This window comes from Thalassophryne amazonica, chromosome 8, assembly GCF_902500255.1.
Source record: "Thalassophryne amazonica chromosome 8, fThaAma1.1, whole genome shotgun sequence".
Classification (NCBI taxonomy): Eukaryota; Metazoa; Chordata; class Actinopteri; order Batrachoidiformes; family Batrachoididae; genus Thalassophryne; species Thalassophryne amazonica.
In genome coordinates, this window is record NC_047110.1 from 65,229,420 (window position 1) to 65,254,343 (window position 24,924).

General features: G+C 39.5%; 1 protein-coding gene across 2 annotated transcripts in view; it reads right to left on the reverse strand.

The window, feature by feature from the left end:
* The window catches only part of rasgrf1 (Ras protein specific guanine nucleotide releasing factor 1), a 112,042-nt gene that overhangs the window by 26,515 nt on the left and 60,603 nt on the right, over positions 1-24,924 (reverse strand). Inside the window, exons 1-13 of one of the 2 annotated variants that reach the window (XM_034176524.1) lie at positions 24,302-24,434; positions 21,767-21,914; positions 20,853-20,944; positions 20,522-20,775; positions 17,613-17,692; positions 17,267-17,460; positions 13,067-13,176; positions 12,792-12,910; positions 8,652-8,812; positions 5,058-5,121; positions 1,411-1,553; positions 1,240-1,322; positions 917-1,165 (exon numbers count right to left, since the gene is read on the reverse strand). In XM_034176524.1, coding sequence (XP_034032415.1) covers positions 917-1,165; positions 1,240-1,322; positions 1,411-1,553; positions 5,058-5,121; positions 8,652-8,812; positions 12,792-12,910; positions 13,067-13,176; positions 17,267-17,460; positions 17,613-17,692; positions 20,522-20,688 — 1,370 coding nt within the window. In that variant the 5' untranslated portion in view covers positions 20,689-20,775; positions 20,853-20,944; positions 21,767-21,914; positions 24,302-24,434. Of the gene's footprint in view, positions 1-916; positions 1,166-1,239; positions 1,323-1,410; positions 1,554-5,057; positions 5,122-8,651; positions 8,813-12,791; positions 12,911-13,066; positions 13,177-17,266; positions 17,461-17,612; positions 17,693-20,521; positions 20,776-20,852; positions 20,945-21,766; positions 21,915-24,301; positions 24,435-24,924 lie in introns of those variants that run through there. The other variant, XM_034176525.1, reaches the window with a different exon arrangement.

Below are 24,924 nucleotides of genomic sequence, written 5' to 3' on the forward strand. Positions count from 1 at the left end.
CAAAAGGTGCTTGTAATCATGATTTGGTACAAAAGCAGGTACCACAAAAGGCTGAGTCTTTGAGATGATCATGGCTGATATGATCTGTTCTCTGTACACACAGTTCTCCATACATTCCACAGCAGAATGCAGCATAATTATTCACCAGTCGTCTTAAATACTGTCAACTGAACAATAATAAAATGTCTGAAATATCAGATTTGTATTAATTATATTTTATTGCAGGTGCGTGAACTTGCTCAGTTAGGTGGCAGAGTTTGTGTGTAATGGGGCACAAGGTGCACAGCTGCAAATGACTGAATTTAATTTTGTGCTTACAGTCATTAACACACTCAAATTCTCATTTACACACTGCTGTCTACATCATGTTACTATTCACTGCCATCTGTGCAATTATTCTTTGTAAGTCATTCATAAAACATCCTCCAACCCAACGTGCAAAAGTTTGGAAAGCCCACAAAATTTTGCACTCATCATCTGGAATCTTGGTATTGTAAACATTGGCCCTTGGTATTGTAAACGTTTAAAATTTCTAAATACTCAGAAATATACAAAGCAAACACAAATCATAAAATGAAATTTGAAGTATTTCAGTCACATCAGAAGGTGCAAAAGCTACACATTGTAAATCTCAAAGTCTTAAGGATGTCAAACATTAAAAAAAAATAAGTGTCCCATGTCTCTTATAAGCAGACATGCACATAACTGGTACATGGTGCTTGCGCATGCTAAAAATAAATGATGCGCAGCAGAAAACACAAAGGAAGCACTTTATAGGGGGAAGCAATAACATATTGTAGGAAAAGTGTTTCCCTCTGTCTGCTGTGCATCAATGATTTTTAGCACCAGTTATGTGCACCCCTGCTTATAAACGCAATCTTTTAACATGCAAAAGTTTAAGTGTGCCCTGACTCACCGAGCAGGGATGGCACTGATGGGCTTCTTGTAGATGGTGATGAGTTTGTCGAGCACCACGTCAGCAGTTGTAAACACACGATACGAGTGCAGGAAGGTGTTGAGGAAGTCGATGGACAAGAAGCGGAGGTCGGTCAGTCTCTCCAGAAGGCGCTCCACACTGGCATAACGGATCTGTAGCACCTTGCAGGAATTCATCATCTTACTGAAGCGGATGTCCACATCGTCACAGTACAGGCTGGAGTCTGATCTGCTCACAGAACAGGCCAGCAACATTAGAAGAAAAGGGGGAAAAGTCACAAATACAAAAAGAAAGAAGCTTACTTAATCATCTGTGGTACGGTGACTTTAGAATTGTCTTCAAAGGCGTTCATCATCAGCCCATTGCAACGAATGTTGTCTATGCACTGCAGAGACAGAGAAACAGAGCCTTCTTGAATACATGTCATTTGTTTGTCTTCTGACTGCTGGAGACTTTGGTGCTTGTTGACGTGCCTGACTGATGTCACTGGTCCATGCAGACTTCTCCTGCCTGGAGGAGGCCACCAGGATGACTGTGAATGACTGGCTGTCCTTTGGCTCAACCACGATCTTGAAGTCCAGGTGTTCCATGTCCTGTCCACTCTTCTCAGATTTGGCTGAACATAAAGACAATTTCAGGCACACCTTTGATAAAAATACTTTTTGCTCAAAACTGTGCTAGATGACAGGGGAGGTGATGGTCTAGAGGAGATCATGGTCCAGGGGAGGTGATGGTCTAATGGTTAAGGTGTTGGACTTGAGTCCAGAAAATCATGGGTTCAAATCCCCGCCTGACTGGAAAATCACTAAAGGCCCTTGGGCAAAGGCCTTGAATCCCCTATTGCTCCCGGTGTGTAGTGAGCACCTTGTATGGCAGCACCCTGACATCGGGGTGAATGTGAGGCATAACTGTAAAGCAGTTTGAGCGTCTGATGCAGATGGAAAAGCGCTATATAAAATGCAGTCCATTTACCATTTAGATTCATGTGCATACTGTGGATTTTAGACTGTGACAAAAACAGTCTAAAGCTTACAGCAGCATTAACTGCCAAAAAAAAACCAAAAGAAAAAAATATCTGTTTTTATGGTTAAAAAAAAAACAAAAACTGGCAGCTGCAGGTTACCGGAATAATTCTGGAAAATTACCTACCGTAAAATTTACATGATAAAGTAGTAATTTATCTTTTAAACAGCAAATCCAACATTTTTTTTTTCTAAATTAACATTATCATGCTGATTTTGAACTAATTACTTTCTGTAGAATTGAAAGGTAGTTGTTACTTATTGCACATTGACTCTCATTCAAATAGACTTTGTTGTGCTGCTCTCAATTTGCTCAGAGCCACCACAGGAACTTCAGCATGAGATATGCATTTTAATGTAGTTTTTCAAGCACAACCTCGGGGTTGGAGTCTTTGTATTTCCCACCCTGTTTGAGTTTGGATTGTCAGTTCACCTTTGTTTATGAAATCACTGCAGTTTTTGCAACATAGTTCGTGTCCTCGCTGCCTGCATACTGGAGGTTTCATTTCGACTCAGCTCAGACCATAACAAAGGTAACGATTTGAAAAAGTCATAGATGGATCTAAATCATTACAAACATGACTGTTGTGAATTGTTGTTAAGTGCTTTTGTTTTAACCAAGCGTTGCTCTTTTAATAGTCATGGTAATCCCTCTGTGGCAAGGAAGACTGTTCTATTAATAGATTCGATTTGGAGCACAATATATTAAACAACTGGAGCACCATGCTCATAGAGTGCAAACCTCCGCCAAAACCAATTTCCAATTCTACAAAGTTTTACCTTGGAAAAAAAAATCACGGTCAAAGTCCTGTTAGAATTGGCTTTTCATGAGCTAAAATAAAAAAATATAGATCAAAAGGGGTTTTCAATGTTAAAATCAAATATTTGCAAAATTTGCAATACGGATCAGATGGCGATCAAACTTAGTCTATTCATTGAGAGTGCCAGTTTGCACCTTATTGCCACAAATGAGACTGATTGAGGCACTTGTTATTGAGATACAATGCAAAATGTGCATCAAATAGGCTTTTCAATATGAAATTCAAATGTCCACAAAATCCACAATCTGGATCAGATCTGGATCAGTCTTTGTCAAGTGATAGTAAGTTACAGTTTGCACCTCACTTTCAAATATGAGAGTGATTAGTTCATGTTTGATTAAGATATAATGTAAAATATTCTTTAAATAAGGTTTTCAATGTTAAATTTAAATGGCCACAAAATCTGTTGTTTGGATCAGATCCGGATCAAACTTTATCAGTCAATAAAAGATACCATCCTACATAACGCTCTCAAATACAAATGAAATGTGATCTTTTATGGAGTAGTTAACTTACCATCCACCATTAAAGTAAGCTGATTTGTGGTCTTTAAGTCTAGACTTAAAACAACTATTTTAATCTATTGTGCTGATGGGAATAACAGCGTTAAAATAAACAATGTTACTAATGCCGTTTTTTTTTTTCCAGTAACAGGTAATCTAACTAATTACTGTTTCTGCTGTTACAACACCGTGATCATTACTGACAGTAAAGTGTGGGGCTTTACTAGAATTAAGATCATTGAAACCGTTTTTATCTGCAGAATCTCAGCAATTGAGCTTTAAAGGTTTTTTCTTTTCTTTTCTTTTCTTTGGTGAGGGGTGGGACAACTGTATAAGTGATGGTGATTGGCTAAAGAAGAGTAAAATTTCATGGTAAGCCAATCAAAGGCAGACATGGGCAGGAATCCATGCACAAATACAAACACACGCACTCGCTCACACACAGTAGAGGTGGGCGATACCGGGAATTTTGGTATTGATCCGATACCAAGTAAATACAGGCCAGTATCGCCGATTTCGATACTGATACTTTTTCATATTTAAGCTTCATAGATCCAAAGGATACAAAAGACCTAGGATAGAATTTCGCCAAACATTGTACGTGACAACAAAATACTTTATTATCACAATCAACATTTTGTTTAAAAATATCACTCAACACAACTTAAAACAAAATCTATAGAGATAGAGGGCTGACAAACCACAATACAAGGGTGCGCTGCTCTGTGTTGTGTGACACAGCGCAGTGCTGCTCTTACAGACAGAGAGTAGACTTTGATGAATCTGCGTGCGCAGCAGTCAGTGCATGCAGGAGAGAAAAAAAGCTTGAGTATCAATCTTTTACACGAGGATCGTTCAATATCAATACCAGCGTTGGTATCGATATTATCGATATTAGGATCGATCTGCCCACCTCTAAAACACACACAAGCGATACATCCACACATGCAGCACACAGCATTAGCGTTTTTTAAACTGGAACTATAAACATTGCTTTCCTCCCATTGAGACAAAAGACAAGAATGTATATGTGAATGAATGTCAGTTAGTTTTAAATTTATTTGATGGCCAGTTGTGGCCTATTATGGTGCAATAAATATTAAACATTCTAAATATCTCTTATGTTTGCTGTATTTACATCAACATTAAAAATACAGATGAGTAACTTAATGTATGGTGTATCTATCTGTGGTAGGTAGATCTGGAAAAAAGAGTGACTGCACAAAAAAGATACGAGTGAGGAAAGCCACCAAGACACCCAGACAAGTCAGAACGAGGCTTCTGTGACTGTGACCTTGGAAACTACACAGAGTGTAACTTTGCTTCTTGCAAGAGAAGGATTTTCTTAAAAAGAAAATGTGAAATTTCAGCTACAGTTTGTCAGATGGCAAATGGGGGACTGGAGCATTGATTGATCTTTTTTTCTTCTTTAAAGTCCTTTTCTGTTCCACTCCACCACCAGGTTTCATCAGTGGAGATGCAACAGGACAAAAGTTGCACTATCCCCAGTTTCTTCAATCACATCTACGGAACCCTCTAACTCCTTCATGGGTGTCTTGGTGGCTTTCCTCATGAGTCCCCTTCTGCAGAGTCACTCAGTTTTTGAGAACTGCCTCCGATAGACCGGCTTATCACAGACACATAAACATATTTTAAATGATGTACTTCAGTGTAGTTTCTGATGTAGTTCAGAAAGGCCTATAATTGTGATCAGGACTGTACATCACACAAGGTAGGATTATTATTAGCCTACATATTGTATGTTGACACTCACACTCATCATCTGTTCCGTCTGGTTCCTCCATGAGCGTGCAGTCTATTAGTGACACGACTCCATTCTGCAAATAACATGCAATATGTGCATTTAACAATTCTGTTACAAAGATAATGCGGAAACTGCTATCATGCATTTGAGATACTGAGGCACATTTAGTATGCTTAAATTACTTGCACACAAAAGTTGATTTATTCGTACTAATGTATTTATATTATACATCAGCAATGCAGTAAAATAGTTTGGCAGCAGGACACAATAGCTCCTTCGAAAAAGTGGTTTGTCCACAAAACAAAGGGTTGGTGGGTTTGATCCCTGAGTGCAGATCAATATTGACACATTTCTCTCTGCAGCCTCACACAAATGTGGGGAAAAGATGTTTATAAAGAATAAATGAGGTTTATTGATGATGCTTTAGTTTCTTTAACTAAATATATATATATTGCAGTAAGAATAGGGATACTCCAAATTTATTTTTCAGCAGTTGACCCAATGATTTAACATCCTGCTACCCCCCCCACACACTCTGAAAACAAACAAACAAACAAACAAACAAACAAACAAACAAACAAACAAACAAACAAACAAACAAACAAACAAACAAACAACAGTACTGCTTCAAATGTCTGGGATGTTTAAAGATTTACACCTCATTTCCTTTATCCACAAACTTTAAAAAAAAAAACAAAGTTGTAGAGCAAAATAGAATAAAACAGAGCAAAAACGATAAAAAAAAATATAAAAAAATAAAATAAAGCACCCGGCTTTACGCTGTATACAGGTGGTGTAATTACGGTCATACATTCTTGTTTGCTGAGGCAAATTTACCTCAATTATCTCTCATTGCACACACATTTCTGTAACTTGTTGTGCAAATCTGAATACCTCCTAATCAAAATTATGCTGCCAAGAGGTACAAACATAATAAAAATTTGAAAGTTATCTCCTCTTAGCACCAATTACAGAATGGGAGCCTAAAAGGCCCATATTGGTAACTATACTTACAACATCATTATCAGTATTACACATCTTATCAATAATGTTATACAACGCTTAGCAAAATGAAGCTCAATACCCATACAATTTGCAAGATATGGCAAGATATTACAATGTGTGGTGTATGGCACACACCAGACTTTATGTATAACCTTTCTCCAAGCCAACAAATGGTTTCAGTTTAATTGGTGCGCAAAGGAAGAATCTGGAAACCACAAAATGAAGCACAATATGATGAAACAACTCATTCCTTATGATGAAGTTAGTATTTTCAAAATCAGCAAATAAAAAATTACATTTTTACAATTTTACATTTTTTACCATTACATTATTACTATGTGTATAAAATTTTATTACAGAGATTAGAGCATGCCATAGGTATTAAAGGCACTGCGCTGGCGGTGGTTTGAATCATATTTATCTAATAGATTACAATTTGTTCATGTAAATGGGGAATCTTCTTCACAGACTAAGGTTAATTATGGAGTTCCACAAGGTTCTGTGCTAGGACCAATTTTATTCACTTTATACAGCTTCCCTTAGGCCAGTATTATTAGAAAGCATTGCTTAAATTTTCATTGTTACGCAGATGATACCCAGCTTTATCTATCCATGAAGCCAGGACACACACCAATTAGCTAAACTGCAGGAATGTCTTACAGACATAAAGACATGGATGACCTTTAATTTCCTGCTTTTAAACTCAGATAAAACTGAAGTTATTGTACTTGGCCCACAAATCTTAGAAACATGGTGTCTAACCAGATCCTTACTCTGGATGGCATTACCCTGACCTCTATAATACTGTGAGAAATCTTGGAGTCAGTTTTGATCAGGATATGTCATTCAATGCGTATATTAAACAAATATGTAGGACTGCTTTTTGCATTTGCGCAATATCTCTAAAATTAGAAAGGTCTTGTCTCAGAGTCATGCTGAAAAACTAATTCATGCATTTATTTCCTCTAAGCTGGACTATTGTAATTCATTATTATCAGGTTGTCCTAAAAGTTCCCTGAAAAGCCTTCAGTTAATTCAAAATGCTGCAGCTAGAGTACTGACAGGGACTAGAAGGAGAGAGCATATCTCACCGCATATTGGCCTCTCTTCATTGGCTTCCTGTTAATTCTAGAATTAATTCTTCTTACTTATAAGGTTTTGAATAATCAGGTCCCATCTTATCTTAGGGACCTCATAGTACCATATCATTCCAATAGAGCGCTTCGCTCTCAGACTGCAGGCTTACTTGTAGTTCCTAGGGTTTGTAAGAGTAGAATGGGAGGCAGAGCCTTCAGCTTTCAGGCTCCTCTCCTGTGGAACCAGCTCCCAATTCAGATCAGGGAGACAGACACCCTCTCTACTTTTAAGATTAGGCTTAAAACTTTCCTTTTTGCTAAAGCTTATAGTTAGGGCTGGATCAGGTGACCTGAACCATCCCTTAGTTATGCTGCTATAGACTTAGACTGCTGGGGGGTTCCCACGATGCACTGAGTGTTTCTTTCTCTTTTTGCTCTGTATGCACCACTCTGCATTTAATCATTAGTGATTGATCTCTGCTCCCCTCCACAGCATGTCTTTTTCCTGGTTCTCTCCCTCAGCCCCAACCAGTCCCAGCAGAAGACTGCCCCTCCCTGAGCCTGGTTCTGCTGGAGGTTTCTTCCTGTTAAAAGGGAGTTTTTCCTTCCCACTGTCGCCAAGTGCTTGCTCACAGGGGGTCGTTTTGACAGTTGGGGTTTTTTCTGTGATTATTGTATGGCTTTGCCTTGCAATATGAAGCGCCTTGGGGCAACTGTTTGTTGTGATTTGGTGCTATATAAATGAAATTGATTTGATTGATTTATGTAATATTCAATAGGCCACCTCTGAAATTATGCTGCATTTGATACACCTCAGAAGACAGAATTCAAAATTTGTGATGAGCAAAGTGGGGGGGTTCATGGCTGCACCCATGTTTGTTGTGTTGCTTTTGTATAAATACATTCATGAACAAACATGCTTCATTTAGATATGTTAACGTTTCATTAGATTGAAAGATTTGACAGATTTGATGGTTTTGTCCTTAATGTACTGCATAATGTTTACTGTGTAAATTTGGTATTTTGGTGTATGACGTCAAATGCAGATGTTTAGAGTTGAGAAACTTGTCCCAAGTTGTCCCAAACTTGTCCCAAGTTACTGAATAGGAATTGTGACCTTTGGTGGTATGTTCTTTGATTTTTAGTTGTCTGACATTAAGTCAAGTCCCAAATTCCACTGAATGCAGCATTATATTGCAGAAAGAAAAGTGCAATTCTAATTGTAGCTGACCCCTTTTTCTCTTATCTTAGGTCCTAAACATCACCTAATTTAAGAAATAATGAAAGTACAATGTAATATTTTGATTAAAGAGAACCCCCCAAACTCAACTGTACAAATCAGGGTTATATCAGGAACAAAGTGATGTGTGCATGTTTGGACCAGTGTGTGCAGCTGTAGTGGTCACTGCTCTGGATGAAAGCTGTCATATTTCCAACCCTATTCAGCCATTTTAGAACTTTAACTTTGCTCCGAGATTCCAGGCGTGAGTTAAAATGAGAAGCAGGTCCAATGCTGGCTCACCTTGGTGAGATGAAGCTTTCCCCCGGAACCTCGGGTGCAGATGATTAGATGCTTGGAGAAGAGGAAGCACTGCCTCTCGCCCTCCTTCTTCAGAGACAGAGAGCCCAGGCGCCCACGTGTGATCTTACCCTTCTCACTCATTGGGACCTGAATGAGAGACCCTGCGTGTGTGTGGCAATAAAAGTGTGTGTACAAACAGAATTATGGAAAGAGAATGTGATTAAATGGAAAGTAGGTAGAGGGGGATAATTAGTGAAAGAGAGAGAGGAATGAAAGTGATGGAAGAGAGAATCAGTAACATTTGGTTATTTTCAGCAACTCTGTTAAACTGCATGAATACACACAGTATTCAATAACGTACGACTTCTGTGTTCTTTATTCAGTAGGACCTGTCGTGGATATGTGGCATGTAGTGCCTCATATTCACCATCAACTTGACACAGAAATGAAACACTTTTTGAGCTTTTAAAAATCTGAGTATTTCCCCCAATAGAGAGCTGTGGAGGCTTGAGAACGTGAGCATGTGGATCAGACTAACAGACACTCGAGGGACAGAAACTCTTCTCTGATGTGATTCTGCTTTTCTGTGGAATCAGGTGTTTTTTATTATTATTACTTGTTGAAACCTCGAGCGAAGAGATAATACTCTTTCTCCCATATGTTTTGTCTGCATGGTCCAGAAAGGCTCAAAACATTTTGAGCTGATTTATAGAAATCTTTGAAGACTGACCAAGAGGATGAAGAATCTATTCCATACTGGTGGTGGAGACTGGGATCAGGATGTGGACACTGGAACTTTTTTTCAGTATTAGTATCATAGCTTCCATGTAAGCCTCTCTTCATTGGCTTCCTGTTAATTCTAGAATAGAATTTAAAATTCTTCTTCTTACTTATAAGGTTTTGAATAATCAGGTCCCATCTTATCTTAGGGACCTCATAGTACCATATCACCCCAACAGAGCGCTTCGCTCTCAGACTGCAGGCTTACTTGTAGTTCCTAGGGTTTGTAAGAGTAGAATGGGAGGCAGAGCCTTCAGCTTTCAGGCTCCTCTCCTGTGGAACCAGCTCCCAATTCGGATCAGGGAGACAGACACCCTCTCTACTTTTAAGATTAGGCTTAAAACTTTCCTTTTTGCTAAAGCTTATAGTTAGGGCTGGATCAGGTGACCCTGAACCATTCCTTAGTTATGCTGCTATAGACTTAGACTGCTGGGGGGTTCTCATGATGCAATGAGTGTTTCTTTCTCTTTTTGCTCTGTATGCACCACTCTGCATTAAATCATTAGTGATTGATCTCTGCTCCCCTCCACAGCATGTCTTTTTCCTGGTTCTCTCCCTCAGCCCCAACCAGTCCCAGCAGAAGACTGCCCCTCCCTGAGCCTGGTTCTGCTGGAGGTTTCTTCCTGTTAAAAGGGAGTTTTTCCTTCCCACTGTCGCCAAGTGCTTGCTCACAGGGGGTCGTTTTGACCGTTGGGGTTTTTACGTAATTATTGTATGGCCTTGCCTTACAATATAAAGCGCCTTGGGGCAACTGTTTGTTGTGATTTGGCGCTATATAAATAAAATTGATTGATTGATTGATGTAATAAACACCATATATAACAGATTTTGTATGACAGATTTTCGCTCACATTGGACAAAACGCCCTGTTCGATCGCAATGCATTTCCATTAAAAACTCCTCGCATGTACCGGACAGAGCAGTCTGGACATGTCCAGTAACAGAGGTATGAAATGAATTTCAGCACTGACACTCACCGATTCGAGGAATGTGGGTACTGTATTTCCTTTAAAGACTGGCCGTTATTTTTCTTAAAACCGTGCTCAGACCTGGTGCCTAAACAATGGTAGGGTGTAATTCAAAGCAATTATTTACAAAATACTGCTTGCAGGCTGCACTGTAATAAGGTGTTAAGTTTCACAGATATTCCTGGGTGTGATGAACCAAACCGCTTTAGATCACAGCCCTCTGCAAGGCTGCGAACCCTCCTCGTAGCCTGACGCACACCTGCTAAATGACTGAGACTGCAAAGAGCTGTGATTTGTCACTTTTCTGGTTTCACAACTTCCTCTCCCGTTATATTTTAAAAGTTTATGCAGTGCACACACTTATTACGTTTGATCATGGATCAATACGTTTGGCAGAAAAGTCGACAAATATGACCAACTTTACAATACAAAGTCAGAAAAAACACTCAAATGTCCGGCAATTCATGGAGGAAATTGTATGTACCGTACCGTTGGTTTGGAGGTTGATGATTGTATAAAGATGTGGCGCTCGTTGAGCAACAAATTAATCCAGAAAAAGCCACTGTTCTTGAGGTAAACTGCATAAACATGCAACGGATAACTTTAAAAGGGTCATGCACACATCAACGTCATTACATGGCCACAGACTTGGCAAAGCATAAATCAGGCTTTAGGATTTTAAGGTACCACTCCGCAGCGGCCTTAGAAAAAAGAGTGACTCAACCAAATGTTATCTTTTTAATGCACATAATGCGCTTATTTGAGGCGGGTGGTTTTTTTTTTCAGATTAAGTTTTGACCCTGTGTTGCAGACCAAATGGTCCGCCCCTAAAAATCAGTCCACCTTTTGCATCTGTGCATGCATCATTTCAGACTACAGCAGCACGGCTAAGACGAGACTCTTCACCCAAAGCAATCAAATGGATTAATGTGATTATTAACCATCAGATGATAAAGGATAAATCAGTTGGTTAAATCACTCTTAAATCATTCTAAAGTCAGGTTTAAGCAGAAACAAGGCGAAAATCGGTGACGCTTTGAAATGTCAGACTCGCAGTGAATGTATCAGCTAGCAGCTTGTTTAGCCGTTTAGCTCTAATCGCTTCCACCGCCTTTTATGATGAAATAATACTGAATTTATGTGGAAATGATTATTGTACTAAAGCTTCAGATATCTGTCGCTGAGATAGATTTTGACTGCTGTGCAATTTGGAGCAGAAACGAGGTGTTAATCAATGAACCGTGTCACCAGGGGGACCGTTCGGTCTGCAGCACCGGTCATTAATTGAGGCACGCCCTATTCAAGGTCAGGCATTTAATCAAGGAAATACGTAAGCTTAATTGGTGCTGGGGATTCCCTGTAGATTGTTCTGCGCATCCTCGCTGTAATCCGTTACATAAATATAATGGATTTTGTCCATTTTATACGTATAACAAATATTTTCCAGTTATTACATATAGCGGATTTCGAGGGTAATGGACAAAATTCACTGGTCCATCTTATATGCGAGTTTTACTACAAACACACACACACACACACACACACACACACACATATATATATATATATATATATATATATATATATATATATATATATATATATATATTGGAGTAAGCAGGTAAAGAAGCTGAGTGAATGAATGAATAATTTTGTGTGCATTTTGGAAATTTTGGGACAACTTTAGGGCTAGAAACCATCAGTTGTATCTGGCAATACTGATTATCACCATGATTGACATCAGAACATGGGCACGTTTGTGAGAAATGAAAAAAACAAATCAGATGAACAACTCATGTCATCTTTAATAATTCCAATGTAAAGGCAATTTGTCATTTTATTTCATTTTGTTCAATCATGAGTTGTAGTTTTGTATACATTACAAAATTTTAAATAAATTCTAGCTGCATGTGTGTTGGAGTGGAGTGGTGGTAGAAGAGCTACAAACGACAAATGGGAGGCCCTGCAGAAAAAGTTTGGGAAACAACTGTTTTACTCCATTATTCCTGCAAAAACACATTTTAAAATGTGCAAAAGTACAGGGTCGTCATCGTCGCTGCGTTTTTCGTTGTTGGGGAGAGGTGAAGACTTCAGACATGATCTATATTATATAATTGCACAGTAATGCTTTTGCAATGTCATAACATTTTTTTAGTTTGTTAAATCCAAATCTTTCAGCAGTTACTTTACACATTACAAACATTTAGCCAATTGGCTGGCTTGTTTTCCATTGTGAAAACTGTCTAACATAAAAAAAATTCCTTTGTTTGTAAACTTACATGTATAATCTAATTTTAATGGTTTTGGTAGCGGTGTGAGCTCTCAAAGTGTCTCCATTTTGCATGTTTTTCAGCTAATATCGATCTACACAATGTTTAAAGGTAAAGCTTACCTTGTCTTACAAAAGTCTGGCTGGTGTCGAGGAGAATCTCACAACCTTCCACAATCATGCGCTCTATTGCCAGGTTCTTTCTGATGTTCTCTGTCTCACTCACTTCATCGTGCATGATTCTAGGAAAATGAAAAGTTCTTAATTGAGTTTTAGAGCTACAGATACACTACAAATTCTGTGGGGAATGAAGTTCAAATGAAGCTTAATCTTTCGTGTTAATTTTAGGATTATTCACGTTCGGGTTCTGCTGGTTTGGGCAAAGCAGGGCAAGATACCTGGAAAGCTCCTCCAGCTTGGATTTTGCATAGTCCAGACTGTTTCGCTCTATGTGCTCATGGGGTGTGTGAGCCAGCAGTTCATGGAGGGTCAGAATGTAGCGGGGAATCTGAAGGCACAAACAAATGTAACAGGGCTGTCCTATCAAAAATACTTGAAGGGGAAATATTCAATGTGTTTTTCCATTTAAAATACAAGAAATTAACCTCTTAAATCCTAGAGTCCCCAAATTTGGGGACTTGCCCTGTTTTGGAACATTTGAACACTCATAACTAACCAATGTTGACACCAACATACACTTATTATACATCAAAATGTAAAGCGAAGTCTCCTCTACAAAAGTATCCACTTCAATCACATATCAACTTCCCACAGCTGAAACGCCAAGCAAATAGACATAAATCAGAATTCATTATTTGGGAAAAAAAAAACTTATTTACTCCTACCAAGTATTATTTATTTTCAATTTTTTGTATCCACAACATCCCCTAGGACCTGTCTTTTAGCTGATCCAAACTTCTACATTTTTGACCTTGTACAAGCTGAGAAATAAATCATCATGTATGGGTATGTGATTTTGGTGAAATAAGCTCTAGGGATTAAGGGGTTATTAAATTTAACACACAAGCAACAAGTACACAACAAAAATGTGAACCAGAGACTTCCACAAAAGCACAATAAAAATCTAATGAAGTAGATTAAAATTAAATAAATTACAACTCATTCACAAACAATCAGTGCTGGGCACCTTACTTTAAAAAAGCAATTAGCTATAATTACTAGTTACTTCCCCAAAAAGCAAGTAACTTCATAACTAAGTTCCAGTATTATAAAAGTAATTAATTACTAGGGAAAGTAACTATTGCATTACTTTTTTAAATGTTCAAATATGTCAATGAATTTGGATCTCCCTCCACTTTAATAATCTTTATATTCAACTGTATGCTAAATCATTTATAATCAAACTGAATATTAAATATGTTTAATGAATGAAATGAACACTTAATAGGATAAATTATAAACAGAAAATATTGTATACCAATCTACACTATTTTAATGTTGCTGTGGAACAATGTGAGACAAGAAACCTATCACATTATTGTAGATATCAAAATTTCTTGTATATTTGCATTGCCATCATGTGTGTCAGTAGCATGGCCCAAGCAAAGGGTCACCCCTTTGAGTCTGGTCTGCTTGAGGTTTCTTCCTCAAATCATCAGAGGGAGTTTTTCCTCACCACTGCTGCCTGTATGCTTGCTATAGGGGTTGGCAAGGTTAGACCTTGTGTGAAGAGCCAGAAGGCAGCTTTGTTGTGATTTCATAATAGATATTTTAGAAATTTTTAATATTTATTGCACCTCAATAGGCCACAACTGGCCATCAAATAAATCTAAAACTAAATTACATTCATTCACATATACATTCTTGTCTTTTTTCTCAATGGGAGGGGGAGTAAGTTCCAGTTTAAAAATGCTAATGCTGGGTACTGCATGTGTGGATGTATCGCTTGTGTGTGAGTGAGTGCGTGCGTTTGTACAACCCCTGGCAAAAATTATGGAATCACCGGCCTCGGAGGATGTTCATTCAGTTGTTTAATTTTGTAGAAAAAAAGCAGATCACAGACATGACACAAAACTAAAGTCATTTCAAACGGCAACTTTCTGGCTTTAAGAAACACTATAAGAAATCAAGAAAAAAAGATTGTGGCAGACAGTGACGGTTACTTTTTAGACCAAGCAGAGGAAAAAAATATGGAATCACTCAATTCTGCGGAAAAAATTATGGAATCACCCTGTAAATTTTCATCCCCAAAACTAACACCTGCATCATATCAGATCTGCTCGTTAGTCTGCATCTAAAAGGAGTGAACACACCTTGGAGAGCTGTTGCACCAAGTGGACTGACATGAATCATGGCTCCAACACGAGAGATGTCAATTGAAACAAAGGAGAGGATTATCAAACTCTTAAAAGAGAGTAAATCATCACGCAATGTTGCAAAAGATGTTGGTTGTTCACAGTCAGCTGTGTCTAAACTCTGGACCAAATACAAACAACATGGGAAGGTTGTTAAAGGCAAACATACTGGTAGACCAAGGAAGACATCAAAGCGTCAAGACAGAAAACTTAAAGCAATATGTCTCAAAAATCGAAAAATGTACAACAAAACAAATGAGGAACAAATGGGAGGAAACTGGAGTCAACGTCTGTGACTGAACTGTAAGAAACTGCCTAAAGGAAATGGGATTTACATACAGAAAAGCTAAATGAAAGGCATCATTAACACCTAAACAGAAAAAAACAAGGTTACAATGGGCTAAGGAAAAGCAATTGTGGACTGTGGATGACTGGATGAAAGTCATATTCAGTGATGAATCTCGAATCTGCATTGGGCAAGGTGATGATGCTGGAACTTTTGTTTGGTGCCTTTCCAATGAGATTTATAAAGATGACTGCCTGAAGAGAACATGTAAATTTCCACAGTCATTGATGATATGGGGCTGCATGTCAGGTAAAGGCACTGGGGAGATGGCTGTCATTACATCATCAATAAATGCACAAGTTTATGTTGATATTTTGGACAATTGAAAGGATGTTTGGGGATGATGAACTCATTTTTCAAGATGATAATGCATCTTGCCATAGAGCAAAAACTGCAAAAACATTCCTTGTAAAAAGACACATAGGGTCAATGTCATGGCATAGGGTCAATGTCAATGAGCAGATCTGATTTGATGCAGGTGTTAATTTGGGGGATGAAAATTTACAGGGTGATTCCATAATTTTTTCCTCAGAATTGAGTGATTCCATAATTTTTGCCAGGGGTTGTATTTGTGCATGAATTCCTGTCCATGTCTGCCTCTGGTTGGATTACCATGAAATTTTACTCTTTAGCCAATCACCATCACTTATACAGTTGTCCCGCCCCTCACCAAAGAAAAGAAAAGAAAAAACCTTTAAAGCTCAACTGCTGAGAGTCTGCACATAAAAACGGCTTCGATGATCTTAATTATACTAAAGCGCCACATTTTACTGTCAGTAACGATAACGGCGTTGTAATGGCAGAAACAGTAATTAGATTATCTGTTACTGAAAAAAACGGCATTAGTAATATTGTCTATTTTAACGCTGTTATTCCCATCAGTACAATACATTAAAAATGTTGTTTTAAGTCTAGACTTAGAGACTACAAGTCAGTTTGCTTTAATGTTGGACGGTAAGTTAACTACTCCATAAACCTGGAGCGTGATAAGAAAAGGTTCTACAATTTTATTTAGATTTTGCAGATTGTTTTTTACTTCTACTTTTACTCTGTGTGCTTCTTACCCTGTGTGCTGCTATACAATGCTGCTGGAACCTCAGTTTCCCTGAGGGAGGGATCAATAAAGTTCTATCTAATCTAAACTAATCTAATAGTAGAAGCACTCAGAGAGTGCAAACCTCCGCCAAGGCGCTTGGCAACACAGTTTATTGCAACTTGCACCTTTCCCAGAAGCTACTGTCATCTGAGCACTGATATTGATATTGGATGTGCTTATAGACAAAACAAATAAGAGACAAAATTCAATTTATTATTCAACTAAACTGCAAATATATGAATTTTTTTAACATTTATGAAACACTTCTCTAAACAAGGCCATAGGGTCACTGACCCTAAACAGATTCCCTCCTTGGCACAGTGATCTATTTCTTTTTGTCTCTTTCTCTAAAATTGTATATAATAATCATTAGATTATTAATATATAAACAAAAATAAATTTAAGAAATATTACAATTTGAAAACAAATGCACCTGAACGTGATGACAGCTGCAACTGCTTAATGCTAACTTTTAACATTGAAAATGCCATATGCCGCATTAGCATCTGGATCCGGATCGTGATCCAGATCACCACTAAAATTTAATCACTTGTTCCTCTTGTCATTTCCAACCACTCCACAAAATTTCATCAAAATCCGTTCAAAACCTTTTGAGTTATCCTGCTGACAAACAGACAAACAAACAAACGCGACCGAAAACATAACCTCCTTGGCGGAGGTAATAATCTCTAAAGAATTTCAGAATTATATACATAGTGAGAAACATTTAGTTCAGAATAAAAGCATTAAGTTCACAACTTCTGATTCCAGGCTGCACTTCTGCAAAAAACAAATGTTGCTGACGTCATTTATTGCGCATCACCAGGACAAATAAGCTAACCTGAAACATTGGGTATGTGAGGAAAGTCTCCAGAGTTCTCTCCTCACAGTCGGGCTTGGCCTCGTATTGTTTCAGCAGCTTGTCAAAGTCCCGGTTCTGCTTGCAGTGAGCCAGAATCTGCAGACTGTACTGATGGTTCCTCACAAACTCCTGGTAGATATTCAGCATTGGCAGCAGGATGTCGAAAAGGTCAGCTGCAGAGAGATCAACGCCAAAAAACAATGATCAGTTTCAAGGGCTTATAATGTGGTGTAAATCATAATCAGATTCAGTCATAATTAAACACTCAAAAAGAATCATTAAAAAATCCAAATGAAATGAAGACGGCACAAAAGAGCATTCTTACCCAGCACTAATGTCGGCCAGCTTGCTATTCTGGCTTTTAGACCCTGGTAAAATATCTGATGTAGAAACATAATAGTTTCACTGGGGAAAGAAAGAAGAAGCTATTTTCACAAAAAGCATTTGGAATACAAACCTCTGTCTACCTGAGTCTTAAATTCAGAGTTTGTGAATTTACAGTAAATTGCTGTGTTTCATGTCATGGTCTGTCTGGCATTACAGCGGTTCTACAACAAAGATGTGTTATTAGCCCCTATATGTTGTCAGTGGATGCGGTAAAGAGCTGTGCAATGGGCAAAAATCCAAATGGGGTGTGTCACATTGCTATTTAAGTTGTGGGAAATACAACTGCAAAGCCTGCACTGGGTGCAGAGGGGTTGGATTTACCATGTTCTTTCGGCATTTCAAATGTAATCTCAACCCATCAAAGTGGCAACCATCTGTCTCTTCAAATTGGAGTGTACCTGGAGTAAAGTGCTGTGATTTTGGCAAAGCAAACATAAGTAAAATGATTTGGGTCGGTTAAGGGATTAGCAATATTCTGCCAGAGAACACATCTGACAGCGGCCACCAGATGTCCCTGAGGTGAAGCAGTGAAGCTGGAAGGTGATATTTTGTCTGTTTACTCTTGTTTCTTTTAATGCAGGCCTTTCCAGTCCTGCTCCTGGGGAGCACCTGCCCGGAATGTTTTACAGCTCTCTGTACTCCAGTCAAGAGCTGTGAAACATCAGTGTTAATTGACCAGGTGTGACAAGAGCAAGTAAATATGGAAAATATGCAGAACAGGTACCCTCCAGGAGCAGGGTTGGAGAGGGCTGTTTTAATGGATGTACAAAGATGGTCTGTGCTTTCTCATTATGAACAACAACATTCCACTTTCCACACATAACAATGATGCCCAATGCATGTTACACGAGAGCACGAATGAGCCTGAATGCTGTACAAATGAGGAACAACAGTCGTGCAAATTCGAGCTGCACTCGAACCCCTCGTACAGCATTAACCTCTTAAACCCTAGAGTCCCCAAATTTGGGGACTTGCCCTGTTTTGGAACATTTGAACACTCATAACTTATGAATGCTGACACCAACATACACTTATTATACATCAAAATGTCAAGCGAAGTCTCCTCTACAAAAGTATCCACTTCAATCACATATCAACTTCCCACAGCTGAAACGCCAAGCAAATAGACATAAATCAGAATTCATTTTTGGGAAAAAAAAACAAACTAATTTACTCCTACCAAGTATTATTTACTTTCAATTTTTTTGCATCCACAACATCCCCTAGGACCTGTCTTTTAGCTGATCCAAACTTTTGCATTTTTGACTTTGTACAAGCTGAGAAATAAATCATAATGTATGGGTATGTGAGTTTGGTGAAATAGGCTCTAGGACCTAAGGGGTTAATGTGGCACCCCACAAAGTCAGGCACATTCCTATGGTCAGCACGAATGTAGTGAACATGCACGCCACTGTTGAGCTGCAGTCAAACCAGGGAAAATTCAAACAGAGGTCAAAAGCCAGTCGTACCGCAGTCTGACTGCATTCGGAGCATTCTGATTGTGTTCGAAGGAACCTCAAAAGGTAATAAGATGGGAGGTAATAAGATTTTATGGGCACATTTTACATCTATGCCATCCTCAGGAATAGAGTTTAGGGGTATTTTGGAAAAAAAGCCTTAGTGTTTGTTGTTAACGCAGCTGTGTTTTTAGTTTAACCACAGTGAGGACACTCACAGAGACATTCAGAGCAGACTTTGAAAGAAAAGTTTAGAAATATGTTCGTAAAACTCTGCTCGCTGTGTCATGTGTGCAGTGACACAAACACACAAACACACTGGACTCCCCCCAGCAGAGTGCACACAGATGACCAGACACGGGGACGCACTGTGAGCAGAAAAAAACAAAACAAACATAAAACAGAGACGTTATTCTAAAAATCAATTTATCAATTTTTTTTTTACATTTTTAGCATGGTAAATTTTATATCTTACATCCTTCCTTGATTTTGCGTCAGGACAGTGCAGCGTGAACCCTGCCTTTTGGCAGCCAAATTAATGGAAATCCTTCATAGCGATGGAGAATTTGAATTCCTGTAATTGCTTTGTTAGCAGGAAACTGTTTAACCATGTGGGGTTGTTGCATTTTCATGTCCTCTTGTGGTTCACACATTCTCTAATGGGGACAAGTCAGGATTGCAGAAAGTCCAGTTCAGTATCTATACACTCGTCTCCTGCAGCTATGCCTTTGTAACATGCGCAAAATGTGGTTTTGCACTGCATGAATGTTCCTGAAAAAGAAGGCAACAGGTTCATTCATTCATTTTCTGCCAATTTTCCAGGGCTGGGTGATGGTGGCAGTGGACCAAGCAGTTTGTCCCACACTTCCCTATCCTCGGCCAAGTCCTCAAACTCTTCCTGGGAGATCCTGTGGCATGCCTAAGATTGCTAGGAAATATAATCCCTCCAACATGTTCTGGGTCTTCCCTAAGGATTCCTCACAGTTGGATATGCCTGGAAGACCTCCCTAGGGAGATGACCAGGGAGCATCCTCATCAGATGCCCGAACCACCTCAGCTGGTTCCTTTTGATGTGAAGACACAGTGGCTCTACTCCGACATGTTCCTGGACAGTTGAGCTTCTCAGCATCTTAGGGTGTCAGCCCAGATTCCCAGTAGAGGAATCTCATTTCAACCACTTGTATCCGCGACCTGTATTGTCTTCTTGAAGGCAACATGTGCTGCTCTAAAATCACTATGCGCATTTGTGCATTTAACACATTACCACAGTCAGATAAAACTGGGGATCGATCACGGCTGTTAGCTTGTTTGTTAGTCTGTCAGATTGTGGATTGACGTTATTTTAAAAACTTGAATAGACGATCGTATCTTTGTCTGAAACTGGGCCAACCTGTTGAGGAAGATGCTGCTGACATCATCATGAGTGATTGGCGGCTTCTTAGAGCTGGCGGCCATGCGGAGCGGCCTCAGGAAGTTGTTGACCAGAATGTGAAGCTGCTGGACGTACTCGGCCTCTGAGTCCAACATGCTGAACACCACCTGATTCCTCTTCCTCATGCTCTCAGCGTGTGGTGAGCGGATGTAATCCTGAATGATGTTCTTCCACTTTCTCCTGCAGATCCAGCCTCGCAGGAAGCTCTGAACCTGCAGAAGACCACATCAAAACCTAGTATTGTGCTTTACGAGACAAATTTCAGCTGTCTGTGTAAAATCGCACTTACCTTTTTGATCTTTTAATCTCGGAGTCATCCTCAGTCGGAACGGCAGCGGGGCTCGCATGGATCTTTTCGTTGTCTTTGAGCAGGCCGGCAATCTTCGAGTGAAACAAGGCAGAAGAAAGAGCAGTCGTTCCCACTTACACACATTTCTTCTTCTCACTTGTGACACCAGCATGTAAACAAAGTGAGTAAGTCAACAAGACAGGACTGGTCACAGCTCTCACCACTGAGTAAACTCTCTCTCTTCACTTGGCTGCATCCATGTCTCTGTGCAGCGGTCATCTAAACTACCCTAGTAACAAGCGTCCCCTAAGTGTCCCCATTTACTTTTTGGGCTGCAAGAGAGTTAATTGTCCTTGCATTTTATGGACAAAACCCAATATAAAGCCATGCTCATGCATATTCAGCACACAGCTTGATTTCAAGCATCACATTTGCACATTAAAGTAAAACAGCTATTTGATCTGAAGAACAGGCACACTTCCTGAAAAGAGATGCAAAGTAGAGTGCGGCGGGTCTGGACAGTGTGCCAGGGTTACGGCTCCACTTCTACTTGTCCGTTTCACAGATGTAACAGTATTATGCACAATCCCATGTTTGCCCGTTGTTATGTATTTTACAAATGCGAAAAAGAACCGAGCATGTGATGTAAGAATCAGTGTCGTTGCCACTTCTGGAAATCTGTTTCCAGTTGGTCTAACTGTCAGAGTGCGTGTGAATACCACAGATTCTTGTAAAAGGTGAAAGATTTTCATTATCCTCCACCACTGTGATTCACTGAGAGAGGACAAAATCCTAAAAAAAACATTTAATAGCACTCGCTTCAGCCGGTGAGGATCTTAATAATACAGCAGCCACCACGGCAGGTCAACAAAAATAGCTCCAACAAATGCATACACAATCACAGCGAATATTACCTCTGACTTAAGCCGTTCAATCTCGATTTCCCCGTCTTCTATCTGTTGTCGAAGTTGCTTAGCAACAGTTTTCTCTGTCTCCACAATCTGAAGGAGATGAAGATACTTCTGCATGAGAGTCTCATGCTCGGTGGCCAAGTTTCTGTAACTGTTGGAATGCACACATGCAAGCACGCACACATACAGAGATTTCTTTTAGCATCATTGTAAAACTAAATGTATTTTCTGCATCTTTTTTAAAAAAGCGAGGGCGTTTATTAGCAGAAACAGAAGCTAGCATTCTTAACCATCTGTTCATTAACAAGCGACCCACGTGTTTCATAAGCTCAGAATGAGTTCCTCATATCGACACGGGAGCGGGCCTCCTCGTGGAGACCGCCATGTTGCACCTCCAAATTGATCCCAAAACTGCAGTGATCACAATTCAGCAAATCACCTAACAGCTAATTCGTGAAGACAACTTTTTCATTTGCTGATTAGCGTTTCAGCTAACTTTGAAAGCCATTAATGGACCAGTTACGAGGGTACATTAAAAGTTCTCACCATCACCCACAAACATCACAGCAGGAAACTTGTTCTTGCGTTATTTTTCAACATCTCCCTTCACATCAGTGCACTTGGTTGACTGATGTTTGCTATCCATTTGAGAAAGAAGACCACATCTTGAGCCTCCAGATGCTCCTCAACAGCATGGAGGCAGGTAAGTTTTTGAAATAGTCTCGAGGCATCATGACTGACTGTGTGGAGTGCTGGAGTAATGATTCCTTGAAAGATATTTTTGTGAATGGTAAATGGAGTGCATTTATATAGCGCTTTTCCATCTGCATCAGACGCTCAAAGCGCTTTACAATAATGCCTCATATTCACCCCGATGTCAGGGTGCTGCCATACAAGACGCTCACGATGCATATAGGGGATTAAGGACCTTGCCCAAGGGTCCTTAGTGATTTTCCAGTCAGGCAGGGATTTGAACTGAGGATCTTCTGGTCTCAAGCCCAACACCTTAACCACTAGACCATCACCTCCCCCTTGTGAAAACATGGTATTGGTGTCCAAGGAAGAAAAACTGAAGCTTATGCTGCACACGGACTGAAAATTCAGATTTTGCCCGACTCGACCCACTGCTGACCCAGACAGTGTCTATTCGTAAACACAGAATCAGCTGATCACTGGTTCACTTTGCGGACCTCTATAAATCTTGCGCACTACGTTTGTATTTCCGAGAGTGTGAAATAAATTATTTGTGAAGAATAAAATCAAATTAATCATGGATGTGGTTGGTGAATGGCAGCTGAATGGTGTCTCTAGTAAAAAAAATCCTGAAGTAACTGCCTGGTCCATTTCCCTTCATGTTCTGTGTCAACTATTAGGCTTATATGCAAATGTGCCTGTGATTTGGATCAATGAATAATGAACACAGGTGGGATAAAACGCAATGATTTGTATCACAACAGAGCAAGGCGACAGATTACGCTGCCCTTTTAAAAGATGACAACGGAAATCATTCCCTGACCCGATATCCAAATTCGAGTCCGACTGGCTGGATGATAAGAGCGGCATGACTCGATGCCACTGCCGCGCATTTAACCTGCACACTGCCGCACAATTCGCCGGGCCAACGCTACTCGCTGGATGCTGCGCTGTGTGCTGCTGGATGTTGCATTTATTAAAATAAATATTTCGTAGCGGATTAATCTTTTGCTCTCAGAGATTGGCTGATAAAACCATCTCTAATTGCTCCGGAAGCACAGAGAAATTTTCTCCAGGAGATTTTCTTGTGCTCTTCATGGGGTGGAGAAACCATTTGGGATCATCTCAAAGGTAATTATTTATACTATTTATATTATAATGTCTTGGTAAAACAGCTGCATTTTCACTCCTTCTTATAAGCATCTGTAAAATTATGTTTATTAGACAGTTGTTTGATTGACACTGTCACTGACCAACTGAGCGTCTTTACACCTCTTGACCTTTGAACCAATCTGGTCGTGCATGTGCATTCCCAGACTGCGAAGCGGATTTACCAGTGGAAAAGAAAGAAGCCACCACAACTGCAAAATTACAATCGAAAAGGCTTATTGGTTTCGCATCGTGACAGTTAACTTTTCATTTAGTGGATCAAAGCTAACTTCTCAGTTAGAAGTACTGACCACTGCAAAAGGCACAAGCTTACTCTGACTTTTGCATTTTTCAATTTGACTAGAAGACTGAAAAAACAAGAAGAATCAGCATTTGTTAGTGCAGACTAACAAGGCTGAAGACCCTGATTTTTATGAAATGGAGGGTTATATACATTGCTTATCAGAAGAGAAGGCAAGAAAGTATAAATCTTTGTTGGTAAAGATGTGAATCCTGAAGGCAAAAAAAAAAAAAAAAACTGGCAATGACTGCAAACTCACCACTAGGTGACACTAAATCTTACATGCTCCAGCTTTAACTACACTTGCGAAATCACAGCAAAACCTGCTTACAGTCACCCACCTAATTCAACATCTAATTAGCACATCTGCACATTTCAATTTTATGTTCCTTTACCTGGCATGTGATATTGCAGCCACCCATTCATCGCAGTCCTTTACATCTTCTGTTCGTAACTCCAGTGCCTTTTGGTTTTCGTGGGTGAAACTGACAGTGAAGTAGTACTGAAACAACAACATCAGATTCATTAACTTACATTAAGGTGATATTCTACACAATAAGTGGCATTCATTGCTGCTCTTATATTGGCTTCCCAATAACTGCAGTTATTATTATGCTTGTTTATTGTACAGACCTGAAGCGGGTGATTTAAAAGGGCACAGGGAAGCCACATTTTCCATGCCCGCTGCCTGCAACTGATGGGAAACAGTGAGGGAAGCCTCCCCCATCCTGCTTACTGGGATATCTCTGGTCCCCAAGAGGCAACCCCATAAGACATGGAGGCTAGAGCCATGGCCAGTTACATAACTGTGTGATACCTGTTACCTAGCAACTCCAGTTACTGCCAAAAATTTGGATGTTTTTGTCTTGTCTTGTGTTACCTGATGTTTGGATAGCACACGTTATTTCCCAGCAGCAAAGTGTAGTCGGGGTAAGCAAATAATTTCTACATTTTGATAATTAAGAAGGAATCCTAAATACTCCTTGAGGAGGAGGGTCCAGCCAAAGTCTAGCACACT